Below are 27,228 nucleotides of genomic sequence, written 5' to 3'. Positions count from 1 at the left end.
AGTGACTGTTTGTACATTTATTTCTGAGGGTATACTACAGATGACTTTAAGGCATATTCAGATTAGTGCCAAACCGTTCCAGATTCAAGGCCAGGACTGACTGACTGACTGACTGACAATAGACTTCATCAGGATTGGGGGTGGGATTGCTCTTCTATCTTAAAGTATGTCCCTCCTTATCAACGTACGTTCAAAAATGTCTCACAAAGACCACATACTACGCTAGCGGAAAGTTTTGCAAACAAGAACAGTGATGTAGATGACATTTCAAAGACAGGTTTGAGAGGCTAATCAACTGTAACTACATGGTTAGGAATGGTAATAAAAGTTACAGGAGCTGTCACTGGGTTGGTCCAAAGTGTTACCTAAAAGTACAACAGCACCTTTGAAAAAGGTACCACCACAGTGACAGTGTTTGTACATTTATTTCTGAGAGTATACTATAGATGACTTTTAAGGGATGTTCAGATTAGTGCCCGACTGTTCCAGATTCAACGCCAGGACTGACTGACAATAGAATCCATCAGGATTGGGGGTGGGATCACTCTTCTATCATAAACTATGTCCCTCCTTATCAAAGCCCGGTCAAAAACGTCTCACAAAGACCACATACTACGCAAGCGGAAAGTTTTGCAAACAAGAACAATGATGTAGATGACATTTTAAACGTGTTGAGATGCTGATCAACAGAGCTGTAGCTACATGGTTGGAAAAAGAAATAAAAGTTACAAAAGTTGTCCATAGTGTTACCTAAAAGTACAACAGCACTTTTGGAACAGGTTACCACCACAGTGACAGTGTTTGTACATTTATTTCTGAGAGCATACTATAGATGACTTTAAGGGATGTTCAGAATAGGGCAAACTGTTCCAGATTTTGGGCCAGGATTGAATGACAATAGAATCCTTCAGGATTGGGGGTGGGATCGTTGTTCAACCATAAAGTATGTTCCCCCTTATCAAAGCCAGCTCAAAAACATCTCACAGACACCACGCAAGCTTGCTTGTATAATTTGTGGACAATTTGTATACAGATGACAACTTAACTTAGTTTTTGATGCTAATCAACAGAGCCACATTATCACAAATAGAAATAAAAATGACAAAAGCTGTCACTGGGTTGGTATCATACGGTCCATAGTGTTACCTAAAAGTACAACAGCACCTTTTGAAGAGGTACCACCTAAGTGACAGTTTTTGTACACTTATTTCTGAAAGTGTACTATAGATGACATTGAGATATTCAGATTTTTGCCCAACTGTTCAATAGAATCCATCATGATTGGAGGTGGGATTGATATCATACAGTATGTCCCTCCTTATCAAAGCCCAACATCTCACAAAGATGCAAGCTTGCTTGTATAACCTGTGGAACGTTTTTATGTAGCTGAAATTTTAAATGAGTTTGAGATGCTAAGAAACAGAGCTGTAACTATATGGTTTGAAATAAAAGTTTCAAAAGCTGTGACTGGGTTAGTATTTTAGGGTGCGTAGTGTTGCCTGAAAGTAAAACAGCCACTTCAGTGATAGTTTTTGTACATTCATTTCAGAGAGTGTACTATAGATGACTTAAGGCACAGGTGTCAAACTCAGTTCCAAAAGGGCCGCAGCTCTGCACAGTTTAGTTCCAACCCTTATTAAACACACCTGATCAAACTAATTGAGTCCTTCAGGCTTGTTTGAAACCTACAGGTGTGTTGGAGCAGGGTTGGAACTAAACTGTGCAGGGCTTCAGCCCTCCAGGAATTGAGTTTGACACCCCTGACTTAAGGGATATTCAGATTAGTGCCCGACTGTTCCAGATTGCAGGCCAGGACTGACTGACAATAAAATCCATCAGGATTGGGGTGGGATCGCTCTTCTATTATAAAGTATGCCCCTACTTATCAAAGCACATTTTAAAAAAAAGTCTCTCAGAGACCACACACTACTGAAGCTTGCAAGTACTGTATATCTTGTGGAAAGGATCTCAAACAAGAATAATGCCTGGGTTTTATTGGAAATGTCTTTAATGGTCTCTCTGGTGTTTCATAAACATTAAATGCATTTCAGCTGTTCATAAAATAATAGTTATAATCTCATTATATGTTTGCCATTGTATGGTTTGACAAAGAAAACAACAAAAACAACATGTAACATACTTTGTAAAGTACATAGGACTACCTTTGTTTCAATTTATGGTAGTAATGCATAAATAGACGGGACAACGGACAATGATTACAGCACAAAAGACTATGAATTAAAATAAGGTGCAATAGTATTTAACATGTCATGTTTTTTACTTTAAGAATGACATGGCTTCATAATTAAAGTTGAAGTGTGTAATTTTCTCGCCACAACCTGAAATGAAAGTTTCCTGATCGTTCCCATATTCGTCAGACAAATAAATCCTACAAGGATTTTGCAGTACTGGTTGAACAAATGTTATTGTACTTGAACAATCTAGCATTGTGAACTCTAAATTGTTTGCTTAGAATTTCAGCGGCATGTTAAGATGGTGTTTATTCTGCCTATTCTGAAAAAAAAACTACACACTTCAGCTTTAATTAAATCCTCACAAGGCATAAATAAAGTTTTAGGTTAGTAATATTTAACCATTGGTTTCCACTGAAAGTTAAAGTTCAGTGACTGCCTGCAAGGCATTTCTTTTGAGACAGTTAGAAAGAGTTAAATACTACATTTGTGGCTTTTTAGTCAAACCAAAATAACTGGACTTACATTACGACATGTAGATGTAAATAAGGTAATACTTTCATAGGAAATCAGCTAGCATATACGTATGCCTGTGTGTCATACAGTGTAATTCACATATTTAATCTCTCCTTGGATAATTCAAGCAGCTCCATGCTGTGTCAGAAGCATGAGATATGATTGTAGAATCTACAAGTCAAGTTTTTAAGTGAGCCTGTTTCAAGAAGAAATACAGGTACAAGAGGCAGGCACGTTGGTTTAGGATGTTCAAAACTGCTCCTGGAGGCCTGCTGATCTGCAGTTTCAGTACACCTATCTACCTAATCAATCTGAGGACCCCAAGTTGTGCTTTTAAAAAAGTGTAGCTAAACTCTGAGGAACACTGGCCTTTCAGAAACAGGTTTGGATACCCCTTGTTTAAGACAAGGGTGTCCGATACTGCTCCTGAGGGGCTGCTAGTCTGCAGTTTATCATGCATTTAAGTCATGTTGGATAAATTGTATTTACGAGTTGAATGCATATGAACACCACAAAGTTGTTATTATGAGTGGGAAACTTACAGTTTTCTTTAAAGGTGCAGCATGTCAGATTAAACTAGGTCTAGCAGTCCAAATTCAAAATATTGGAGAGGTTAATTGTAATCCGGCCCCTCCACTAACAACTCTACGCATAGCGGATTGACGATACCAACAGGAGTGGCGTGCTTTTCAATTAAGCCTTGTGCTGTAAGCTGCTCAGCTCATGTTTACATCGGTAATATTTGAAATATTTGCTAATTTAAAACCACCTCATGTGGATTTCCATAGCTCTAAATCTGCATCTCATTTTGGAGGCTGTTATTAGGCCCTTTCACACATACACACCTTTCCGGAAGATTACCGGCAATTTTCCGGAAAGGTGTGTATGTGTGAACAGGCCCTTTTTGAAAATACCGGTAAATTCGTTCTGGCTATTTTCCGGAAAGAGAAGTTGTAACATTACTGGTAATTTGCCGGAATGCGTCGCTGTGTGAATGCAGAAGGAAGATTGCTGGAAAGATCGCGTGCACGTCTAGAATGTGCTGACGTGAGACGTCTGCTATAGCCAATCAGAACAATCAGACAAATTAACTTCCGCGCGGTTTATGAAAATAAAATCCTTTGAAAATTTTACCAGACATATTGAGCTGCTGGATGTTAGTCAGATAACGCTTATATGTTCATCTTAATGCCAATCGTGTAAATAATTATCGATAAGATGATTATGATAAGCCATTGTTTGTTTACCTTCAAGCTTTGCGTGTGCCCTTGACACAGCACGTGAGCGCCAGCACACACAAATATCATGTACATCTTGACATGCGAAAGTGTTTCTCTATGTGTTTTCATTGGAGTTGTTCTCAATACTGATCCATCCACAGAGTTTGTGATGTAGTCAAATGTTTACAAATACAAGCGCAGCCATTTAGAGCTCATTTCTGGTTGATGATGTCAGAATTTTCCGATATTTTGGAATGGATGTGTGAATGCTCTTTTCCGGAAAAATTCCGTAACGTCCTTGCCTGTGTGAACAGCACTTTTTTAAATTTACTGGTAAAGTCGTTTTCCAGATATTTACTAGTATCAGTGTGTGAAAGGGGCTATTGTCAATTGGAGGTCGCATCAATATTTAAAAAATAATAATTTAAGAGCTAAACTCTAGAGGTACACCGGCCCTCCAGAAACAGGTATGGATACCTCTGATTTAAGACAAGAGTGTCCAACACTGCTCCTGAAGGATCATCTTCTTTAGAACTTAACTTTAGACCTGAAGTTATTCAAGGTCTTCAGGGTCACTACAAGCCCAAAGGCGGGCGTATTGGAGCTAAAAAAAAAGGGGAAAATACACTCCAGAAGCAGCATCTGACAACCCTCCTCTAGGGTGTCCAGAGATTCGGGAATTGTAATGTCCTAGTACTTTGTGCTGCCGAACTCCTTCAAAATGTCACAAGTCTTTTTGTTGACGATCTCACGGAGTTTGCGAACACGCCGCACACTGGAAGTGGCAACGAAGCTGTCGGGCTGAAGCACGGCCATCCCATTGTGAACATCCCCCATGATGATCATCTGTCCCTCGGCTCTCGTTATGTTCGGACAGGGACAGTTCCAGTCCATGTTGAGCAGTGTGACCTCCAGAGGCTCTTGCCCAAAGAATCGCAGCCCCATCTTCTCATCCTTCAAGATCTCCTCCACCGTGATGAGGGCATGTCCAGAGTCGTGATCTTCCGTCAACTCTGAAATGCGACCCAAAACCACAAAGTCACTCTTGCAGAAGCTGGGGACCATCTTCTGCCGGGGTTTGCACTGCTTGCAGTTGTGGGTCTTGGGAAATGGGCACATCTCTTCACAAGCTTCCTTGCTCTCGAAGTTATTCTCGTTTCCGCCGCAGCCTCCATAAACAAATGACTGGCATTTTTTGAGTGCATGGCTGTAAGCCCAGCGTGGCTTGTAAGCCTTGCAAGGACCTTGCACACTAGGCAGGGAGCAAGGTGCCGCGAGCTCCGCTCCACAGGACAGCATGCACGAATCATAGGCATCAAAATGGTTTCGGTTTTTGTTGCACTGGCTGTACGTGAAGGTGAAGCAGTTGTTGCGCTTGGCTTCATAGTACCATCTCATACTCTCCTCTCCGCAGTCATCCATGTCCGGTGCTTTCAGGCACTCTTCAGCAGGTAGACGAGTGGAATTCATCACCAGCACTGGTTTGAGTTGCTCCCTAGGGACTACAGAAAGGGGGAAATGTGCTTGCACGGACCCGCCCTGGTTTGTGGCAGTGCAGGTGTATATACCTGCATCCTGAACCTGAGCGTTGTATATGACCAGCTGGCCGATGTTAGTTACTACTATGTTTCCTTGCATGTGGTTGGGTCTCATCACAGTATTCTCTTTACCTTCGATCTGCTTTTCCCATGTAATTGCTGGCTTTGGTTTTCCCGTCACCTCACAGAGGAAGCTGGCCGTTTCGCCCACAAAAACAAAGTGGTGTGCTGGTTTGCTGAGCATGGCAGGACGTTGAATGTCCATGGGAGTAGTTATGGGATGGGCAGTGGTGGGCCGGGCAGTGGTTTCCACTGGGAGAGGGCTGGTATTAGACAAGCTAAAGTGATACCTGCAGGTGACTTCAGTGAGAGTGATGCCCCTGGTGCAAGCCTCAGCATCCATGTAACACTTGTTATAGTAAGTCATGCCATCTGAGGCGCAGGTGAAAAAGGGCTCCCGTCCGCAACGGTCCTTGCACTTGCATACTGGTTGTCCATCCCAGATTTCACACTCCGAACCCTGCTGGGTGCACATAAACTTGTCACAGGTGACCCCTTTGGGCATTCCCATTGGACCTTTCCTGCCCTGAATGTCCATGTATCGGGCGGCCACACAACTCTTGAGTCCACAAACATTTGAACAGCATTTCTCAAACGGCTCACAGTCCTGGAGGTACAAATGAGATTTCATGAGAAGCGTGCTTAAAGTTTGTTGAAGTTATTGGCATGCATGAGATTCCTGTTTGATTAAGTTTAACTTTTTCAGTGTTGGCATAAACTAGAAGGCTTAATGTGTATTTTTCCAATGAATTAGACATTTTCCAGTGCCACTGTTTACGGTCTTTACAACGATGACAACACAATGTGTTCAGATGATCAGATATTTTTAGAACAACATATATTCATAAGAATATGCAGATGACTGAGAATTAATGTGTATTTATTCAAATCAATTACAGATGTTTTTGTGGCATATTGAAATCGACATTTCCCAACATTAAATTTGGTGTTTAATAGACGTCTAATAGACTTCTAAATGTAGACAGCTTAGCTAAAACAAGGCTTAACTTGGGCTGTCAGTGAAAATCTAATAGACATCTAAGAATAGCCCAAAACTAGACTAGTCATCAAATAAACAGATTAGACAGACTTTATATGTGTAGTCATTCATTTCTGTTTATTTGATGACTAGACTAGTTTTGGCCTATTCTTAGATGTCCATTAGATTTTCACTGACTGCCCAAATTAAGCCTTGTTTTAGCAAGATGACTATGTTTAGACATCTATTAGACATCTTTAGACATCTTTTAAAAACAAAAACACAATGAATTCAGATGATCAGATATTTTTAGAACAATATTTTCATATGAATATGCAGATGACTAGAAATTAATGTGCATTTTTTAAAATCAGTTACTGAAGTTATTGCATGAGATGGACATTTTTTTATGTCACAGACAGTGACAGTTGTCGTTTTTTCTACAATTACAACAAAATGTATACATAAAAAGTATTCAGATGATCAAGGACTGTGTTATAGCATAGGCTAGAACAAAAATAGCTTAGTTAAATAATAAAAAAATTACTGTGAAATTCATTTAGAAAATATTGTAGAATTTTTCTTTTTTTTTTCAATTTAATTTCAGATGTTATTATAGCATATTGAAATCGATATTTCCCAGCAAACAATGTTGTGTTCAATAGACATTTAAACATAGACAGCTTGGCTAAAACAAGGCGAAACTTGGGCTGTCAGTGAAAATCTAATAGACATCCAAGAATAGCCCAAATCTAGACTAATCGTCAAATATACAGATTAGACAGACTTTATATATGTAGTCATTTATTTCTGTTTACTTGATGACTAGTCTAGTTTTGGCCTATTCTTAGCGCCTATTAGATTTTCACTGACAGCCCAAATTTAGCTTTATTTTACCCAAGACGACTATGTTTAGATTACTATTAGACATCTATTAGACATCTTTTAAAAACTGGGATTCTGTTGTCAGAGTGACTTTTTTTTCCTCAACATGTGATTCGATGGATTTGCTCTTCAGTGTTTGGACTCCACACTGAACTGAGCTAAACTGAACTGAACTACACTGTTTCCATTTACTATGATCTTCTATGTGGAGTTGCTTTGACACAATCTACATTGTAAAAGCGCTGTACAAATAAAGGTGAATTGAATTGAATTGATTCATAATGAAGAGGCAAATAATCTTGAGATGTGAGATGCCATTGTATAGAATTATTGAGGCTTTTTTTTTTTTAAAGATGCAGCTAAGAGGATTCACAGAATCACAGATTTCATTACTTATTAGAATTTGAAATTCTGACATTCAAAAAAAATTAAGCTTTTATCCTTACAACTTGCCAAACATGTTAATTCAAATAAAACATGTATCATTCCTTTATTTTTTTATTTTTTGCTTAGTCCCTTTATTAATCTGTGGTCGCCACAGCGGAATGAACCGCCAACTTATCCAGCATCTGTTTTACGCAGCGGATGCCTTTCCAACCCAGCAATGGGAAACACCCATTCACTCTCATTCACACACATTATGGCCAATTTAGCTTACCCAATTCACCTACACGGCATGTCTTTGGACTGTGTGGGAAACCGGAGCACCCGGAGGAAACCCACACGAACATGGGGATAACATGCAAACTCCACACAGAAATGCCAACTGACCCAGCCGAGGCTTGAACCAGCGACCTTCTTGCTGTTAGGCGATCATGCTACCCACTGCACCACTGTGACGCCTTGTAAAAGATTTATTAATAAAATAATACATAACTCCACCCTTCATTTGTAAATGTTCTGTCACATTTTTTGAAGACAGGGGTAGCTAATACACTAATTGGCCTACACTGTCAACATTATTTGATAAACAAATCATAACAACATATGACAACTTTTAATAACTTTTAATGTTAAGTTAAAATCACTGATACGGTTCACTTGCTTCAACTTAAAAATTTAAGGCACAGCAATTTGTAACTATAAAATGAACTGTAAACATTAAGCACAGACACGCATACAGTTGAAGTCAGAATTATTAGCCCCCCTTTGATTTTTTTTTCTTTTTTTTTTTTATATTTCCCAAATTATGTTTAACGGCGCAAGGAAATTTTCACACTATATCTGATAATATTTTTTTTCTCCTGGAGAAAGTCCTGTTTGTTTTAATTCAGCTAGGATAAAAGTTGTTTTTAATTTTTTATAAACCATTTTAAGCTCAAAATTATTAGCCCCTTTAGCTAACTTTTTTTTTCCGACCGTCCACAGAAGAAACCATCGATATACAATAACTTGCCTAATTACCCTATCCTGCCTAGTTACCCTAATTAACCCAGTTAAGCCTTTAATTGTCACTTTAAGCTCTATAGAAGGGTCTTTAAAAAAAAAATCTAGTCAAATATTATTTACTGTCATCATGGCAAAGATAAAATAAATCAGTTATTTAAACTGAGTTATTAAAACTATTATGTTTAGAAATGTTTAAAAAATCTCTCCATTAAACAGAAATTGCGAAAACAAATAAACAGGGGGGCTAATAATTCAGTGGGGCTAATAATTCTGACTTCAACAGTATTTACAATGCTCAGCATAATTGAGTACATCCCATTTTGAAAATGAATATTTGTATCCATTTCTCAGTGAATATAGGTCATATATTTTGGTGCATTTAAACAAAACAGATTTACAAACTGATATATTGATTAAAATAATATTTTAGTCACCAAACATATAATTGAAAGATAATACAACTAAATTCAAGCAAAATATTGATATATATATATATATATATATATATATATATATATATATATATATATATATATATATATATATATATATACTAACTACAAAATTTCAACTAAATTTTTCTTTTTTTGCTTCTTTTGATTTTTCCTTTTTTTTTCTTTACATTTGTATTTAATATTTTTCTATGACATCTAAATTTGGGTGCACTAGTTTTTGGACTGTTGTTGTAAGTTATTTTGTTAGATAAGCTCCAGATTTGGCTTCAGTAATGACTAATCTAATGTATATGCACAAATATATTATTGTATTACTTCCTATTACAGGTATGAATTTAAAAGATAGATTTGTGAGGATTGTACTTACATTTGCACTGTACATAAATACATTTAGATAATAAATTCAATCAAATGTACCATGCTAATCAAAGTTTTAGCAGAAACGGCAGTAAATATTTTATTAACATTACATCTCAGTGTTTAGTCTCTAAATTGGTATCAGCTACACTCAAAAAATAAAAATAAAAATGAAATAAAAACGTTTAGCTGCATGTTTAAACTACACCATCAAAAAAGTTGACTTAACCTAAAATTTTAGGGCAACAAACTTCAGGACAACTCAACTTTCAACCCAATTACAGCACATGACTTGATTAAAGTTGAAGTAAACTCTAAAATGTCCTGAAGTTCGTTGCCTGAAAGTTTTGAGTTGAGTCAATTTTTTTACAGTATAAAATGAGTTCAGAAAAAAACAACACAAATCTTTATGTATTTGTTTTTTTGTGAGACAACTTAATTGTTTTATGTTCAATCCACTTAGATTTGTAAAAACGATAAAGATAACTTAATATGTGTTGGGACTACATGAAGGAATTGTGTGGAACCCAGTATTTTTTTTTACAGTGTATGAAACCTAAACTTGGTAAAAAAATTATAATGGTCAAATGCATCATGCACACTGTAAAAAGTTAAAGCTAGTAAACCAGTTGCCATAAAAGCAACAATTTGACTTTGCAAAAATAATAGGGGGTAAATTCATTGTACCTTGGATTTGTTAAGTTGACTTCATTTTTATAATTATGCAATTTCTACTTACTTTTTAAAATAAAAGTAAACTAATCACTTTTTTCAATACCCCTTTATTATATTTGTTTTTTGTTTTTCAGCTTTTTCTGTATCTAGCAAAATGACATGTAGTAAAATAAATCTGCTCTTCCAGACTTCAGTGTGTCTTCTAAATTTAATACAGGCTATAATTGTAGATTTTATAGACTTAATGAAGCACCAAATATGAAGTATTGCAATAATTTTTGGAAAACAGACGTGCTAAAATAGTCTGATAAACATAATTATAAAATGAAGTCAACTTAACAGTTCCAGGTTACAATGAATTTACTTACATTATCTTTGTGAAGTCAACTTGTTGCTTTTAAGGCAATTGGTTTACTCGCTTTAAGTAACTAATCACTTTTTACAGTGTAACAGTCTTTTCCCAAAACTTAGTTACTGAAAATGTTGTAATAAATCTAAATTCATATTCTGCAAATAAATAAACAAATTCATGTTCTGATGCGAACATTTACTATTTTCTTTATTAAATTAAAAAAAAACTACATTATATGTAATGATTTACTAATTAAGCTAAATGGTTGGCAAACGATTGATGTGGGCTGACTTTAAACAAACAAATTACATCTAGTCATGTTCAAGTTAATTACTTTGTTTAAATTCAGCCCGGATAAATTGTTTGCAAACACATTAAAAAGGGAGTAAATCCAATGAATATTTTTTCCAGTGTAGCCTACTAAAACTATTCCACAACAAATATTACAAATAAGCCTGTGTGATGCATTGTTAAACGTTTGGCCATAAGCAACAGGAACAATGGCACGTAGCGGAGCAGCTGAACTCACCTGGTCGGACTCGCACTCCCGCGCGCAGGTGCTCATGGCGTCCACCCACAGGTTCGGGTTCATCTCGTTCGGACACATTCCCGCATGAGAATACACCACTTTGGACAGAGTCATTGGCATCGCTCGCGCGCGCAAATGCAAGCGCGAGACACAGAAAAGCTGTCCCAACAAAAACCAGATCCATCTGGGAAACAGCATCCACCACATATCCACGCGAGTAAAAGTCCTTTCGGAAAAGAGGAAGCGATCCCCAGGGGTGAAAAAGTTCAGCAGTCAGCCCCAAAATCAACGCGTAAAAAGGGCAGAAGTGGCTAAAGTGTGCTCCGGTCAAGAGGTTTGAGGAGTGGAGGAGAGCCCGATGCGCGGGGGGCGGTTAGCGGCGCTGCCGGATTAGAGGCTGCGGGTTTAACTCGGTTACAAAACATTTCATATACTTGAAAGTAAAGCGCTTTTTTTGCAGACGTTAAGGCTACAGTGAGCTCTCGAGCGTGTCTGACATTTAAGATTCAGAGAGGCACCTGCGTGACGCACGACAACACCTTTTAACTCTTAGCCGCCCAATGAGAAGTGGCGGGCTGTGTTCGGAATGGACAACTGGTGCCCTGCACACTGCGCAGTGGACACTGAAACTACACATTATTCATTGTGCGTGAATAACTATGCAGGGCGCAAAAATAAACTTTAATAATGCTTTAAGTCAAGAACTAATGATCACACTTTTAGAAAATTTTCGCCGTTAATAAAGCATGCATTATCTATGACTACTCTGTTAAAATAGTTGGGTTAAAAATACCCCAACATTTAACCCAACCTATAGGTTATTATAGCACCTTCCCAACTATGGGTTATTTTATCCAATGTATTGGGTTATTTTGATTAAATAATTTTTTTTCCCATTCTGGTATTACTATTTTTACTAGTACTGCTATTAGTTTTATAATTATGATTGTATAAATAAATAAATAACATACAGTATTCAAAAATATTGAAAATGCTTTTTTACCATTAAAATTTCCAGACACTTTTGTTAAAATAAATCAAGAATCACAAACAATAAAGAAACAGAACAAAGTACAGACAGATCTAAATGTGCAAGCAGAAAATGATGTGTTGATGGAGCAGAATATGGAGCTATATGCTGTATCCTGTCCAGCAGCTGCAGCATGCTTCGCTCAGTGTCCACAGTGTACAATACATTTGGTACAACCACATCCATACATACGCTTCTAAAAGATGGTGAAACGGATATAAAAACATGACACGGAGAGGTTATTTGAAAAAAAAAAAAGTTTAAAAAAAAGCAACAACAATATTATTGCGTTAGAGCTTAAACTTTACAGTGCTAAAACAACATTGCACACGCATATTAATACAACTGTTTTGTGTCAGTTAAATCAGTCGACTGTTGAAATTAAAAAATAATTTAACCCAACTGGTTAAGTTATTAAAATAATAACCAAATGAAGGTTAAAAAAATAACTCAATAAAGCACCAAATATTTAACTCAACTGGTTGGGTTATTAATAAATAACCTAATAAAGGTTAAAAATAAGCAAACAAAGCACCAAATATGTTTAACTCAACTATTGGGTTAAATAAATAACTCAACGTTTTCAGTAATCAAAGGTTTTTGAAGCTTCTAAAGCATAGGTCTCAAACTGGATTCCTGGAGGGCCGCAGCTCTGCACAGTTTTGCTCAAACACAGCTGATCCAACTAATCAAGGTGTTTAAGACTACTAGAGACTATTACGCAGGTGTAAGTTGGAGGTGGTTGGAGCTGAACTAAGCAGAGCTTTGGCCCTCCAGGAATTGGGTTTGAGACCCTTGTTCTAAAAGTAAATAAATCCGTCATAAAACGAAGCTATACTGAATCATTTCATAATGGATATTGTTCCTAGAATTACATACCTGGCAACCCAAAAGTTGCTGCTAGTGAATGAATAAAACTGAACATTTTAGCTGACTATAAAGAAGAGGCTGTGGATTACCCTTCTCACAAAGTAATTAGAAAAGCTATTTAAATATGTTTTAATGATATAGTTAGTAATTGATTACTTGTTTGAAGTAATTTACCCATCGCCTGTCTTTATACTGACTAAAAAAAGGAATATTTTCTGCCAAAAAAAAAAAAAAATCTTAGAGTTTCAGAAAAGTAATATCTTTATTTAATCATCTAATAAACAAACAAACAAATGAAAAGATTTTGCTGCTTATTTAAAGAATTATTTAAATGAGCTAAAACAACACAATTCTTGAGTTGTTTGGGGGGAAACACCATTGGTTTATGTTTAGTTAAAATTTGAAGAGTTCAGATGCAAAAATCTGAAATTTCTATTGAAAATGAACATCTTTGCTTTGTCTAAGTTGACATATTTCACTTTAAAGACCAGGAAAATGACTTTACCAATAAAGTGAAATCACTGAACATACACGCAGGATCCTGATAAAAACGCTCATTTTAGAGGAGAATTTCAGATGGCATTTAGAGGTTTTTGCATCTGAACTCTTCATTTGTAAAAACAATTAAGTTAACTTTACAGATTTGCATCAGGACATGTTTTTACAGTGTGAGCGACTGCATCACGTGGCTTTTAACTGTATGTGAACGTGACTTTTATAAGCCTCATTAAAAGTTTCAAGTGGCGTAAAATAATAGCAATAAAACCACCGCCGCTAGGAACATATTCAGCAGAAGTTAATTTGCGTCCCATCTGACTCTGGCAGACATGGGAAAGTTACCTCCAGCTGTGCGGTACAGGCTAGAGGTCGAGTGCTTCAAACATACATAAAGAGCAGAAAACAGCAGACGTCAGATGAAGCTCGCAGTCTAGAGCATCATCAGCAAGGCAGATAAACACTAGAAGAGTTACAGATGACTAGAGATTAAACCATTAAAACTGTAAACTGTATAAAGCAAGTCGTTGACTTTACTTGAATTGAGGAAATTCATCACTTGGAACTGTTAAGTTGACCTAAATTTTACACTGTAGGAAATGCTGGCTTATTTAAACCAGTGTTCATTTTAATCTTAGTCTTTTGGCTAAAATTCCATTTTAGTTTTAGTCATATAGTCTTCTGAATCATTTTACTTTTAGTCGACTAAATTTCATAAGATGTTCTATTATATATATATATAGTAATCTACTCTATTACTATATTTGGTTTAAGTGTAATTTAATTAAAATATTGTATACATTTATTTATACAAAATATTCTTACATAAAATTAAATAAAACCGTCTAATATAAGTGTTATTATAAATATGGAATAAAGCTTTTTACTTGAAGACCAGAAATTAGATATGCAATGCTTATTTAAATCATAAGTAATATGTAAAATTATGTGTCGGCAAAAACAGTAGACTACTGAAAATGCAGGAATTTCTCTTAGCTGTTGCCATTTCATTATAAATAGATAAATCAAACAGAGGCCCTTATGGATGATTATACAACCGCATCCCACGTCTACTGAGGACCCATTACTTTTCAAATGTGTGTGTGTGTGTGTGTTTGCATCATGCATCACACACCAAGATTAATTCAAGATTAGATATTTACCAAAATACATCCCAGAATCACATTCTCCTCTCATTTTTTATAGTAAATGAAAATGTCAGTATATTTTTATTATAGTTGTCGACATCATCACTTAAGTAGAAACTAGTTTGTCACGAAAATCACAACAAAACATTTTCATCGATTAAATTAAAAAATGATTTAAACCCAAATTGGACTAAAATATGGACTAACCCAAACATTAGGTTACATTTGGTTCTATTCATTTAATTTTAAAATTAAACCAAGCAGTTTGTTTAATCTGCATTACACTCAAAATCAGGTAAAAAAAAAACTAGCTTTTTTTAGAGTGTATAATCATGTACTTAGTTCATTTATATGGCAACAAGTTTACTCCATTTTTAAAGTAAAGTTAACTCGTTGCTTTTACAGATCTATTCATTCATTCATTCATTCATTCATTCATTTTCTTTTTGACTTAGTCCCTTTATTAATAATTTGGGGTCGCCACAGCAGAATGAACTGCCAACTTATCCAGCATATGTTTTTACGCTGTGGATGCCTTTCTAGCTGCATCTTATCCATGCCAGCACGGGATGAACATGGAAACTAGCAAGTAATATTAGTTTACACTAAATAAATACTGGGATGTTTTCACCCAGTGCCGAGTGAAATAGGGACAAATACAATAGTTGGGTTAAAAAATATAATTTCAAATTTAATTTTAATTGTCCGACCCAGCATTTGGTTAAAACAGCAGTATTATTAGAGTATAAATTACTTTAACTTACATTTTTGAAACATTCATTCATTTTCTTTTCGGCTTAGCCCCTTTATTAATCTAGGGTCGCCACAGCAGTATGAACCGCCAACTTATCCACCATTTGTTTTACGCAGCGGATGCCCTTCCAGCTGCAACCCATCACGGGGAAACATCCATACACACTCATTCACACACTATAGACAACTTAGCCAATCCAATTTACCTGTACTGCATGTCTTTCGACTTGTAAGGAAAACCCCAAAGGAAACCCATGCGAACACGGGGAGAACATGCAAACTCCACACAGAAATGCCAACTGATCCAGCCGAGGCTCGAACCAGTGACCTTTTTGCTGTGAGAAGAACGTGCTATCCACTGCGCCTCCGTGCAGCCTTTTTGAAAAATTTTTAACTCATTTTAATTAGTAAAATGAACGAAAATATGCTGTCATGACTTTTTGATCATATATATCATTTTACTGTCTGAGAAAGCATCCATACAATGCATAAATGCTTGTTTTGCTTAGTTTTTTGTCGGTTTTCCTACTACAAATATCTAAAAATTCTTAAATTAAGAAGCATTTTCTAGACAAGCAAAAAAATATGATCTTGTTTTAAGAAATATTATGTCAAAACGAAGTGTTTTTTTCCTAAAACAAGTAAAATAATCTGCCAATGCGGTAAACAAAATAATATGGTCATACGTTAATTACTAAAAACAAGATTTATTTTGTAGTTTTAAGCGAAAACACTTCATTTTGACATAATGTCTTAAAACAAGACAATACGTTTTGCTTGTCTAGAAAAATGCTTATTAATTTAAGACTTTTTAGATATTTGGACTAGAAATGAGACAAACTCTAAGTAACAAAAGCATTATTTTTTGCAGTGTAGTACATTATTACTTTCCTATTTGTTCACAAGCGATTATGAATGAACAAGTTTATCCAAAACAGTTTGACTTTGAAAACGACACACAACATGACAGAAAGGAGCGGCTGCTTCTGCTTTATTTCTGCGCAAACACGCAGCGCCTGCACTAACTCAATGCACTCCAATAGAGCAGCGATTAAACGGAGCTTCCACTCCAGATCAATCTTTTTGTGTGAACTTATGAGCGTTCTGAAAGGTATTAGCGCTGTTTGTGTGCCTGGGCTTCCCACCCACAGAGAGGGTCATAAAAAACAACACACATGTTATAACCTCTCGTGAGCTCATTATATCGTCTTACTGGCACACAAAAGAGCAACACTCATGCAGCCAAGCTTTGTTTTAAAGCAAACTACACACACACACACACACACTGCAAGGTCACCATCCATTCTCCACACAGCAGGTTGTTCTTATGCAAGAGGTACAGAATGTGTGTTTCTACATCTGGACGACACATGGGATCTGTTTGCATTTTTAAAAAGTGCTCTGTACACATATTTCCCCCCTTACTGTGTTAAGGGCAATATATCCAATATATTAATAATGTTTGCACACACACACTCACATGCATACTCTACTGGTCTACAGTTTGGAATCTGTAAGATGTTTTCATTATTGTGTTTAAAAGACGCTTAATTCCGCTCACACACAAATGATCTTTGTCTGCTTGTTCAAATTACACTGTAAAACAACATATGATCAGTAAGTCATGACAACATGTTTTTAGCTACACTGTAAAACCCAAGACGTTAAATCATTTGAGGAAACCGATTAATCGCAACAACCCATTTAAGTTCAAAAACTAATCCTAATGAGTGAGTACTGTGAACTTACTCCATTTGAGTAAATGAAGCAATTTGAACACAGTAAAACCCAATAAATGAAGAGAACTCAAACCAACTGCGTACTGTAAAACCTAAAAAGTTAAGGCAAATCAAACCGTTTGAGGAAACCAAGTACTACTCTGTAAACAACTTAACTTTATCAAATGAAATGAGTGTCATTAACTCAAAATTGACTGAAAGTTAATTCTACTCATTTAAAAATGAGTTTTGAACTCAGTGTTGAAGGTATTGAGTTCATTAAATACCTCATTACTTCAACTTAAATGGAATAAGTTCACAGTGCTCATATAGATTCGTTTTTAACTCCGGGTGCTTTCACACGCACTTTTGATCCACACCCGGGTTCGTTTGATGTCTTTAGTACCGTACGGTACCTATAGCTAGTGTGAACGTGTCTTCTGAACTCGGGTGCGCACCCGAGTCCGCCTGAAAGAGGTGAAAGAGCTGTCTCTGGTACGGTTCACGTCTGATGTGAATGCAATCGTACCAAAAAAACGGAAGTGAACCGCCAACTGAACAACAAACTATCGTTTTCATAACATGTGTGTGTGCGTGCGTGTATGTGTGTGTCACGTTTCGTACCTTGGTGACACGCGGGACTGAGCCAGGGCAAACACAGTAGCCCCTTTCACACATACAGACCTTTCCGGAAAATTACTATTTTCCGGAAAGAGAAGTTGTAACATTACCGGTAATTTGCCGGAATAATGCGCTGTGTGAATGCAGAAGGAAGATAAGATAATAAGCGCGTCCATGTCTAGAACGGGCTGACGTGAGACACCTGCTTTAGCCAATCACAACAGTCAGACGCATTCACGTGCGCGCGGTTTATGAGAATAAAAGCCTTTGAATATTTTTTTCCAGACACCTTTAGCTGCTAGATGTTAGTCAGATAATGTTTCTATGTTCCTTCTTAATGCTGTGTAAATAATTATCGATCAAATGTTTATGATAATAGTTTGTTTACCTTTGCGTGTGCCCGTGAGCGCCCATAGCGCCAGCACACACACATATCATGAACATCTCGACATGCGAAAGTGTTTCCCTATGTTTTCATTAGAGTTGTACTCAATACTGATCCATCCGAAGAGTTTGTAATGTAGTCAAATGTTTACAAACACAAGCGCAGCCGTTTAGAGGTCATTTCTGGTAAATGATGTCAGAATTTACCGGCATTTTGCGATGGATGTATGAATGCTCTTTTCCGGAAAAATTCCGTAACGTCCTCGCCTGTGTGAACAGCGCTTTTTTGAATATACCGGCGGTAAAGTAGTTCCGGAAATTTTCCGGATATTTACCGGTATCACTGTGTGAAAGGGGCTACTGTGTGATGTTCTGAGTGTTTATAATATTTTTGCGGCAGATGGATGCGAGTCGCTTTCTGTATGTCCAAAACTAAAAGCTTCAGTTATAGCAGAATGACCGCGATGTGCGGACGTATTTCCATTTCGGCGATTGCTTTCGTGACCGTCACCTAGTAACGGCCGTAAACAAAACAGCAGCTCGATGACGCACGCGTACAGTGGTTCAGAAGGAAAACGGACAGTGTGAACACAAACCAACCGAGGATGTGGCAAGGGGGGACAATCCAGCTTGGCTACGGTCCAGGCAATTGAACCAAGTTTGAAACCCTCAAACCATTTGAGGAAACCGATTGCTGCAAACCATTTGAGGAAACCGATTGCTGCAAACCATTTGAGTTACCTTAACCCTCAATAGCACCTTTTTTTTTTTTTTTGCCTGAGACGCACTTTTCCCCTGGAAAATATAATAAGGCCGCCCTCCACATTTAATGATATTATCACTCATATAAGTTTGCAGTAAAGTATGACAAAAAAAAGTATGTTTATTACTATATTTAGATGTTTACTGTATGCACAAATAATAGCCTAATGTAAAATATAAAAGCAAAACATCAATAGGCCGTTTGTAACTAAACAACGTAAGCCTTTGGTGCCTTGCAGTCAAAAACTGCTCTGGGCTTGTCTTATTCATTTGTAAGGCCTCATGCATTCTTTAGCAAGAACTTTGCAGCAGATAATGCACTGTGGCTGGTCCAGGGACTCAGTAACTATCTTGGTATTTCCTGCATTTCATGTTTCCAGTATTGCTAGTGCTGCGATCTGAAATGTTTGGAGCTTCCTCACCTGGGTCTAGCATGCTTGGGTCATTAAAATTAGCAGCTGAAGGCGAATCGTTTTTTGTGGAGGACGAATTACAAATCTGTCCATTTTTTTGCCAGCCAGGGGATGAAATGAACTAAGGCAACATGATTGTTCTGACTGTCCACTACTAAAAATGTTTTAAAATATGACGTGATATAAGGCTATATGTCATCATATTCATATATAAATCATTTTTGATAAATTTTGAAATATAGCATGTACATATGACATATTTGATTCCCCCGCGTACCACAGTTTGAGAACCACTGCTTTACATAATTAGAAAACATAAACTACTGTAAATGAGACATCAGCACACATTAGATGACGTGATCTCTAGGCAAGATGGTGAGTTCATTTTTAACTATAAAATCTATAAAAAAAAATCTTAAATCAAAATAATATATTGTACATTTTAGGATGTTTTCTAAAAATTTGTGTAATTTTTATCCATATTTTAGTACAATTACTCAAAAACACAAAAATATCCACAAAGTCCTTTTAGGAGTACATATTTCTTGTTTAGCTGTCAAGGTTGTTCAGTACTATGAGGCAGCATAAGAGTTTTAATGTCTGTGTTCTAGGTTGAAGTTAGTAATTTTTAGTTGGTGGCAAGAACATGATCCGAACTAAAACAAGACACAATCGTAAAAAGTACTGCACCTTTTTGGATTAATCCAAATAATATTTGTTGACAGCGCTTTACCAACAGTTTTAAACAGAGAGAGAGAGAGAGAGAGAGAGGGAAAAGCATTACCTCATGGATTGGTAATATTTCTGGAAGATGACCATGTCACAGTTTAGCTAAATTAATTCACGCCTCCTCCTGAATTCACGCCTTCGCCGTTTGCAATGCATTAAAACATTGTTTTCCAGCAGCAGCCGCGCTTCATTCTGAAATCTATACATTTTCTAAAGTGATGTATACAAACTATATAGTCTATGACAATGGATACCATCAGCCAGCGCAGTATTCCCTGCACAGTAAATAGCTAAATAGGTCTGCCGGTTTGTTTACTTGTGGGAGTGCCATGACATTTTTCCCGCTGGTTAATGCTGAATGGCTTTTGGTTCTTTTCAACTGGTTCGGACCAAAGCAATCAGTGTGGTTTGAAAAGGACCCAAAGACGGCAGAAAAAAATGCTACATTGTGCCATTTGTTGCCCTTGGTCAAGACCAAATGAACCGAACCACAGACGTGAAAGAACCCTTAAAGATGAAATGCAGCCATATACACCTCTACATTGGCGATCTCCTGAAATGTATATAGGGCTGCATTTTCAGAATGAGCCTGTTGATTTATTAAGTTTCGATTTTTTATTTTAGTAGTAGTATTAAATAATATGCAAATGTTTATATGATTTATTTACAATACAGTTTAGAAAGTAATATTTTCTGGCTTTTATTATATTTTACAACTTGCAATTTTTACAATTTTATTTGCATTGTAAACCTCAATTAAAAGTTTTTTATTTCTTGTTTTACATTTTTAGTTACTATACTCAAAATCGCTCCGCAGATTTATTTAGATTTTATTTTATTTCTTGTACAAAATTCTACGCAAAGATAGTAAAAAAGTTATCCGCAGATTCTTTCTGGCCCTGTTTATGACTAACATATCAATAAGAACATCTAAAGGAAAAAAAAAAAAAAACGATATTATGATTGATTTTAAGGAGACTTTAAAGCGGACCTAATCCTCGAAGCCACTGAACAGTTCATCACGTTTTGCTCTACTGGCTGTTAGCTGAGGTTAATATGGGACAGCTGTTTCCAGATCAGCAGATGAGGCTTGCAGCTGGACATGTGAGAGGGCAGGTGTTGACTGACCTCACACTAGTCTCTCCTCGAGGGGGAAGAGAGAGACTGATCTGCTATGAGAACATGAGGAGATAAGCTCCGCAGTGTACAAGATCAACAGTTCTATATCTGCTACACGCATGCCTTTCTCTGGATACTGCTTAGTATTCTCACATTTGATCGTTCACACATTCAACGCTTCTAGTTTTTGCACAAACACAAGGATTGCAGTGTAATTTCCACTGGGAAGATCTATAGTGCATCGCGGGCCTCCATTTCCCTTAAAGTGCGCAGTTGAGCGAAAGAGGTCAAAGGGCAGCTGGTGAAGCGAGCTGAGGCTAAATGAACACACATTTGAATAAAACCTTCATCAGGGTTTCTGTATTGTACAACACTATTCTAGTAAAGGATATTTCTTTCTCTTTTTATACCCCTAGTGCACTTTATCTGCTTTTTTAAAGTCAATTTTCTTTGAAAAAGTGCATTTGATCAATATTTATAGAGGTTTATTTACACTTTGATGATCAAGAAAGAGTCTACTTTAAATCTATGGATGAATACATTTTTTTCCTGCTTCCACACTGATAAATAAATATTCGACTACAAAGAAATGGAAAGTAGAATTGCTTCTGAAATGTTATTGGAATACTCTCTCTTTTTTAATAGTCACTTTACAATCAAGTTCTACTCTCAATGGCCACTTTATTTGGTACACCTTACTAGTACCGTGTTGAGATCCCCTTCTGCCTTCAAAACTGCCTTAATCATTCATGGCATTGATTCAACAAGCTACTGGAAATATTCCTCAGAGGTTTTGGTCCATATTGAAATGATAACATCACTTAGTTCCAGCAGATTTGTCGGCTGCACATCCATAATGCGAATCTCCCGTTCCACCACATCCCAAAGGTGTTCTATTGAATTAAGATCTCAGTTTCCTGTTTCCAGCTGACTTGAGTGACACCCGGTGTGGTCTTCTGCTGTTGTAGCCCATCCACCTCAAGGTTACCTTCATTGTAACGAGTGGTTATTTGAGTTACTGTTGCCTTTTTATCAGCTGGAACCAGTCTGGCCATTCTCCTCTGGCATCAACAAGGCATTTGCACCCACAGAACTGCCGCTCACTGGATATTTTCTCTTTTTTCAGACCATTCTCTGTAAACCCTAGAGAGGGTTGTGCGTGAAAATCCCAGTAGATCAGCAGTTTCTGAAATACTCAGACCAGCCCATCTGGCACCAACAACCATGTCACAATCAAAGTCACTTAAATCACCTTTCTTTCCCATTCAAACTAGGAATGAACAACACTTCTACAGCATTTATTAATCCTAATTTAACATTTAATAATGCATAATTAGCAAACTAAGTTGTGCCTGTTAAAATTAGTTAATGCTTTGGGAATGAACTATTTTCATTAACTCACATTAACACATAAGTAAACACTCATAAATGTGCTGTTCATTGTTCATGTTAGTAAATGTTTTAATTTATTTGAAGCAGTGCATGACTATTTAGCTAATTTTATATTAGAAATTTAAAGTATCATTTTCAATTATTTATTATTTTGGTAACACTTTAGTTTAGGTCAGTATTAACAAGCCATTCAACAACACTACTAGCTTAATGAACTACTAAATAGCCGTTTGGTTATAGTTAGTAAGGTAGAAGTTGTGTGTAGATATAGGGATGCAGAATAGGATCATCCTTCACTCCAAGGATATTTCTGCTGCCTGTTCAAATTTAAAATGAGCTGAATCAACATAATTCTTAAGGGTTTGTTTTGGACAACTTAATCATTTTATGTTTAATCTAGTTAAGTTTGTAAAATTAATTTTTGTTGGGACAACAAGGAGGAATTGTGTTGGAACCGTGTTGCTTGGTCCTAATGAACAGTTAATGTCTTAATAATAGACAGGTAATAAGCTCATTTAATAGCATGAATTGTGACCAAAATTAAAGTGTTTCCAATATTTTATTGATTTATTGCTTTCAAACAGATATCACAATTCTCCTATGATTTTAAATAAGCAAATTAGAAAATGTGATTTACTCGTTCTGTTAGAAACTGTCAAAATGTTACTTGCTGCAGCCTACTTCAAAATACATTATTGCAAAAACTGAATAATTTAAACAATTTATTATCTCTCATTTGGACAAACGTTTGCATTTTTGAACGGAATCCTTAAATGAATGACTGTTTTTCTGTTGCTACTTTAGACATCGTTACAAACTGTTATTCCATTGCTTGTGCCATCTTCACTTTTCTGCAACAGAAATAAGAATACTGTGTGATTAAAAATACTAGCGACGTCTGGACTCTTAATTCCAACCAAGTGTGCCGCAAGCCTGCGTTTGAGTAAAGGTCTCGGCTGTTAGATCGCCCCCTGGGGGCTGGCTGCAGTACAAGTCATAAAGCCCGCCTCCTCCGTGTTAATGAAGGAGACTTTAGCCCAAATAAAAAAAAATATTACACTTGCAATAAAATGTCCCGAAAGATGGTTCTGGTCGATTAAGGCACTGGTTATTGTGCTGAAATAGGTGTAGATCTTCATTTTTGTAAACAGTTTGTTTTTAGCAGTAATTTAATGCTGGGCGTGTCATCGTGATTGACAGCTGTGATTGACCGTTTCTCAAAGCAGCGCATCTTAGCTTCGGCAGGAGACTGAAGTGTTATTATTCGATTTCTGTGTTATTTTACCATGACAAAATGAGTTCAGCAGTAAACTATAGTGTCTGACATACATGATCCTGGTGGAACACTGTTTATTCGCTAAGGTCAGGGCTTTTTTCGGGCTTTATTAGTTTGCTGATACACGCCTAACCACCCAGATAGCAAAACACACTCAGGCCAGTTCCAGCTAGATTCTCGCCTGCCAGTGATTTACCCCTCAGAGCTCAGACTGACTACCTCTGCTGGACCTACTCCGGATGCCTGGACTCACTGCCCGATTCCAGCCCGAGTCAATCGAGCCAGATGCGGCGGCCGAGCGAGCCGGCGCTGCCGCATGCGAGCCGGAATCAGCCGCGAGTAGGTTATGCGCTGCGGCCCGGAGCTGGCGCGATTGAATTTATAAAACCCTCATATTTGTTAACGTTATTACATCCATTTGTGTTGATATGACAGGCTACAGCAAACGCATGCTGAGAAGTTCGGGGGACGTGGTTGATTTTACATAAAGCTTTTGGTTGGAAGCTCGACTCTGCTCATTTTCGCGGCTCCTCCTCTGGCTCCATCAGACAGTCCTGCGCATGTCAAGGCTCCAATTTCAGCAGTCTTTTGCGACAGTTTGTGCCCGTCAAGCAGGCGTTTTGCCCTCAAGGCGTTCAATGGGAAAAGGGGCTGTCACGTCGTCCATATGTTTTACAGTCATTGATTCCAACCCAGGCTCATTCTGAAACCATACCACTATATACATTTCTGGAGAGCGCCAAAAATTTCCCAGGAGGTATGTTTTTTTTTCTTTTTTTTTTCTTTCAGTTTTTGTTTTGGTCCCACCAGAGGTTTGATCCACCAGAGGTAGCGGTGTATATTTTTTCAGATCACAAATTTCTCTCACGAGTGCCATTTGTGCTTGCCATTTTTGCATAAATCCACCAGAGGCCGCTGTAGACTGATTTACTCCCCCTCCTTTCCTGAACCCAACCAATAGTGTTTTCAAAAGCAATCCACAAAAAGAAAAGCCCTCGCCTTATTTTACCCCGTTTTCAGATTACTACATTCTCACCCTGTTGTTTACTTTATTTTTAGGCTCCTATTTTTGTCTTACCTGCTCTCTGGAACACTTCATCAATCTTGAACCCGGTCATTGTGGTAAGCTCCTCTCTGCATCTCAAGTCCATCGATGTACATGGAAAGCTAACTGATAATAGCGTTAAAGCCGTCCATACAGAGGTAAGCAGTCAGCTAGTAAGCGAGAAAAGAAACAGTGTTATACCACCCTGTAGTGTTCGTTTTAAAGATAAAATACAGCCATACGTATCTCTGGTTATATAATTTGCGGTCTCCAATAATGTATATGGAGCTACGTTTTCAAAATGAGCCATGTATAAAGCCTGCCCTCTACTGGCCAACTTTAGCAATGGCATGAGTTGAAAAATTTCAATATAATTTTAATCTTTTCTTTCTTTAGTTATTCAACCTATAAAGGCCAGACGTTTTACACACACAGGTTTGTTTTTGTCAACTGTGGGGACATACCATAGATTTCCATTGTTTTTGTTTTAAAAAATTTTTAGATGTTTTACAGACAGGTTTATTTTTGTCAATTGTGGGGACATTTCCATTGTTTTTGATTATTTTAATGAGACGTTATACACATACAGGTTTATTTTTGTCATTTGTGGGGACATTCCATATTTCCATTGTTTTGTTTTTTTGAACTGTAAAAAAAAAAAACTATTTTTATAGCACTACCCTATCCCTAAACCAACACTCACATGAAGTGTATTTATTTATTATTATCATTTATGATTTATAAGCTTTTTGAAAAATGGGTAAATCAGCAATGTCCTAATAATTCACCTTATCCTTGTGTCATAACACATTTGTGTCTGTTAGTGTCCTGATATTTTAGTCACACACACACACACACACACACACACACACACACACACACACACACACACACACACACACACACACACAAACACAAACACAAACACAAACAGAGAGACAAACATATAGCAGTCTCAATTCCACAAGATTGAGCCTGTCCTCTATTGGCCAACTTAAGCAATGACATGTTGTGAAAAATAAGTTCTTGTGCTTTTAGTCAGGAAACCTCAACTATGTGTTCCCATGTTTGGTAGCAATGTGAATTATATATATATATATATATATATATATATATATATATATATATATATATATATATATATATATAATTTTACAAGCCCATTTAGTAGGAATTGGCCCTATAAGGTGGAATACTAATTTAAAAGGATCATAAATAATAATGTTATATTATAGTAATAAAAAAAAAAAAAAAGCACCTGACTACATTTGTGTCGTGGTAACTCTCACCACTCACCGCAGTCTTCATTCTGCATCTAGACTTACGCTGTATCAGGCACGCTGTAAACTGAAGACGATGGATGGTCGCTATAGAACGGTAGGCTATGGAACAGTCTACCCATCAGCATAAGGAATGCCACTTCTCTGGACTGTTTTAAGAGACTTCTCAAGACTCACTTTTTTACCGTTGCTTTTCATTTAGATTGATTATTTTTGTCAATTTAATAATTCGATTTGATTGTATTATTGTGTTTTTAAGATTTGCTTTGTTACTGTTTGCCTTGGATCTGAAAAAAGCGCACTATAAATAAAATGTGTTATTGTTATTAATCTTAATTGCTTCATCAAAAGCATACGCATGTCTGTTGCCTAATTACAAATGCACAAACAAAATTTCACAATATACACAATAAACTAACAAAAGATGCATTTAAACAGACCGCATGCCTCTTTGGGGTTGCTCTGAATCAACCTATAATCAGGATTTCCTTAAGTTTATGTTCTGACAAACTCTAAACAGATAAAGGTGCTGCTGCATTGACTTACCCCACAGCTAATGCATGTCCCACTTCAAAATAGGAGTCCTACATACAGTTGAAGTCAGAATGATACTAGCATTCAGCTTAAAGTGCCATTTAAAGGCTTAACTAGGTTAATCAGGTTAACTATGCAAGTCATTGTATAACAGTGGTTTGTTCTGTAGACAATCAGAAAAATATGGCTTAAGAGGGCTAATAATATTGACCCTAAAATGGTTTCAAAAAAATTGAAAACTGCTTTAATTCTAGCCGAAATAAAACAAATAAGATTTTTTCCAGAAGACAAAATATAATAGGAAATACTGTGAAAAATGCCTTGCTCTGTTAAACATCATTTGCAAACTATTTTAAAAATAAAAAAAATTATTTACAGAATGGCGAATAATTTTGGCTTCAACTGTACATAGTAAATGTAATAAGAGAGAGAAAAGTGTTTTGTTGCAAGCTCACTAGGAAAGATTGTGGCTAATCAAATAATTGTAACAAGGGATGCATTTGAAAAGACTG

The 27,228-nt window shown here is 36.8% G+C and overlaps 1 protein-coding gene and 1 long non-coding RNA gene across 4 annotated transcripts in view; one reads left to right on the top strand and one right to left on the bottom strand.

Moving 5' to 3' along the window:
• Positions 1–26,512, top strand: part of LOC147845581 (uncharacterized) — a 73,743-nt gene extending 47,231 nt beyond the window's left edge. For both annotated transcript variants that reach the window (XR_015480602.1, XR_015480603.1), the window contains 2 exons: positions 24,917–25,060; positions 26,222–26,512. This is a non-coding gene — a long non-coding RNA (uncharacterized LOC147845581). The remainder of the gene's footprint in view (positions 1–24,916; positions 25,061–26,221) is intronic.
• On the bottom strand, positions 1,991–11,666 carry wfikkn2a (info WAP, follistatin/kazal, immunoglobulin, kunitz and netrin domain containing 2a). 2 transcript variants are annotated; one of them, XR_015480586.1, is made up of 3 exons: positions 11,148–11,666; positions 3,608–6,133; positions 1,991–3,553 (listed from the first exon to the last, which is right to left on the bottom strand). XR_015480586.1 is itself a non-coding variant. In XM_087244160.1 (2 exons), exons 1-2 carry the CDS (start codon positions 11,352–11,354, stop codon positions 4,619–4,621), a joined length of 1,722 nt encoding a protein of 573 aa, XP_087100286.1. In that variant the 5' UTR covers positions 11,355–11,666; the 3' UTR covers positions 1,991–4,618. The 2 variants fall into 2 exon arrangements, 1 of the variants encoding a protein (XP_087100286.1); XM_087244160.1 differs by having other exon boundaries at positions 1,991–6,133.
• Positions 26,513–27,228: the final 716 nt, after the last annotated feature.

The sequence above is a fragment of the Danio rerio genome, chromosome 3, assembly GCF_052040795.2.
Source record: "Danio rerio strain M-AB ecotype USA chromosome 3, GRCz13ab, whole genome shotgun sequence".
Lineage (NCBI taxonomy): Eukaryota > Metazoa > Chordata > Actinopteri > Cypriniformes > Danionidae > Danio > Danio rerio.
This window is presented reverse-complemented; position numbering and strand designations above follow the sequence as displayed.

Bases quoted from the DNA above. Each gene is read 5' to 3' on its own strand.
- wfikkn2a (XM_087244160.1), bottom strand. From the start codon at position 11,354: ATGTGGTGGATGCTGTTTCCCAGATGGATCTGGTTTTTGTTGGGACAG. The intron at 6,134-11,147 runs GTGAGTTCAGCT...TTGTACCTCCAG, and splicing joins GGGAGTGCGAGTCCGACCAG to GACTGTGAGCCGTTTGAGAA.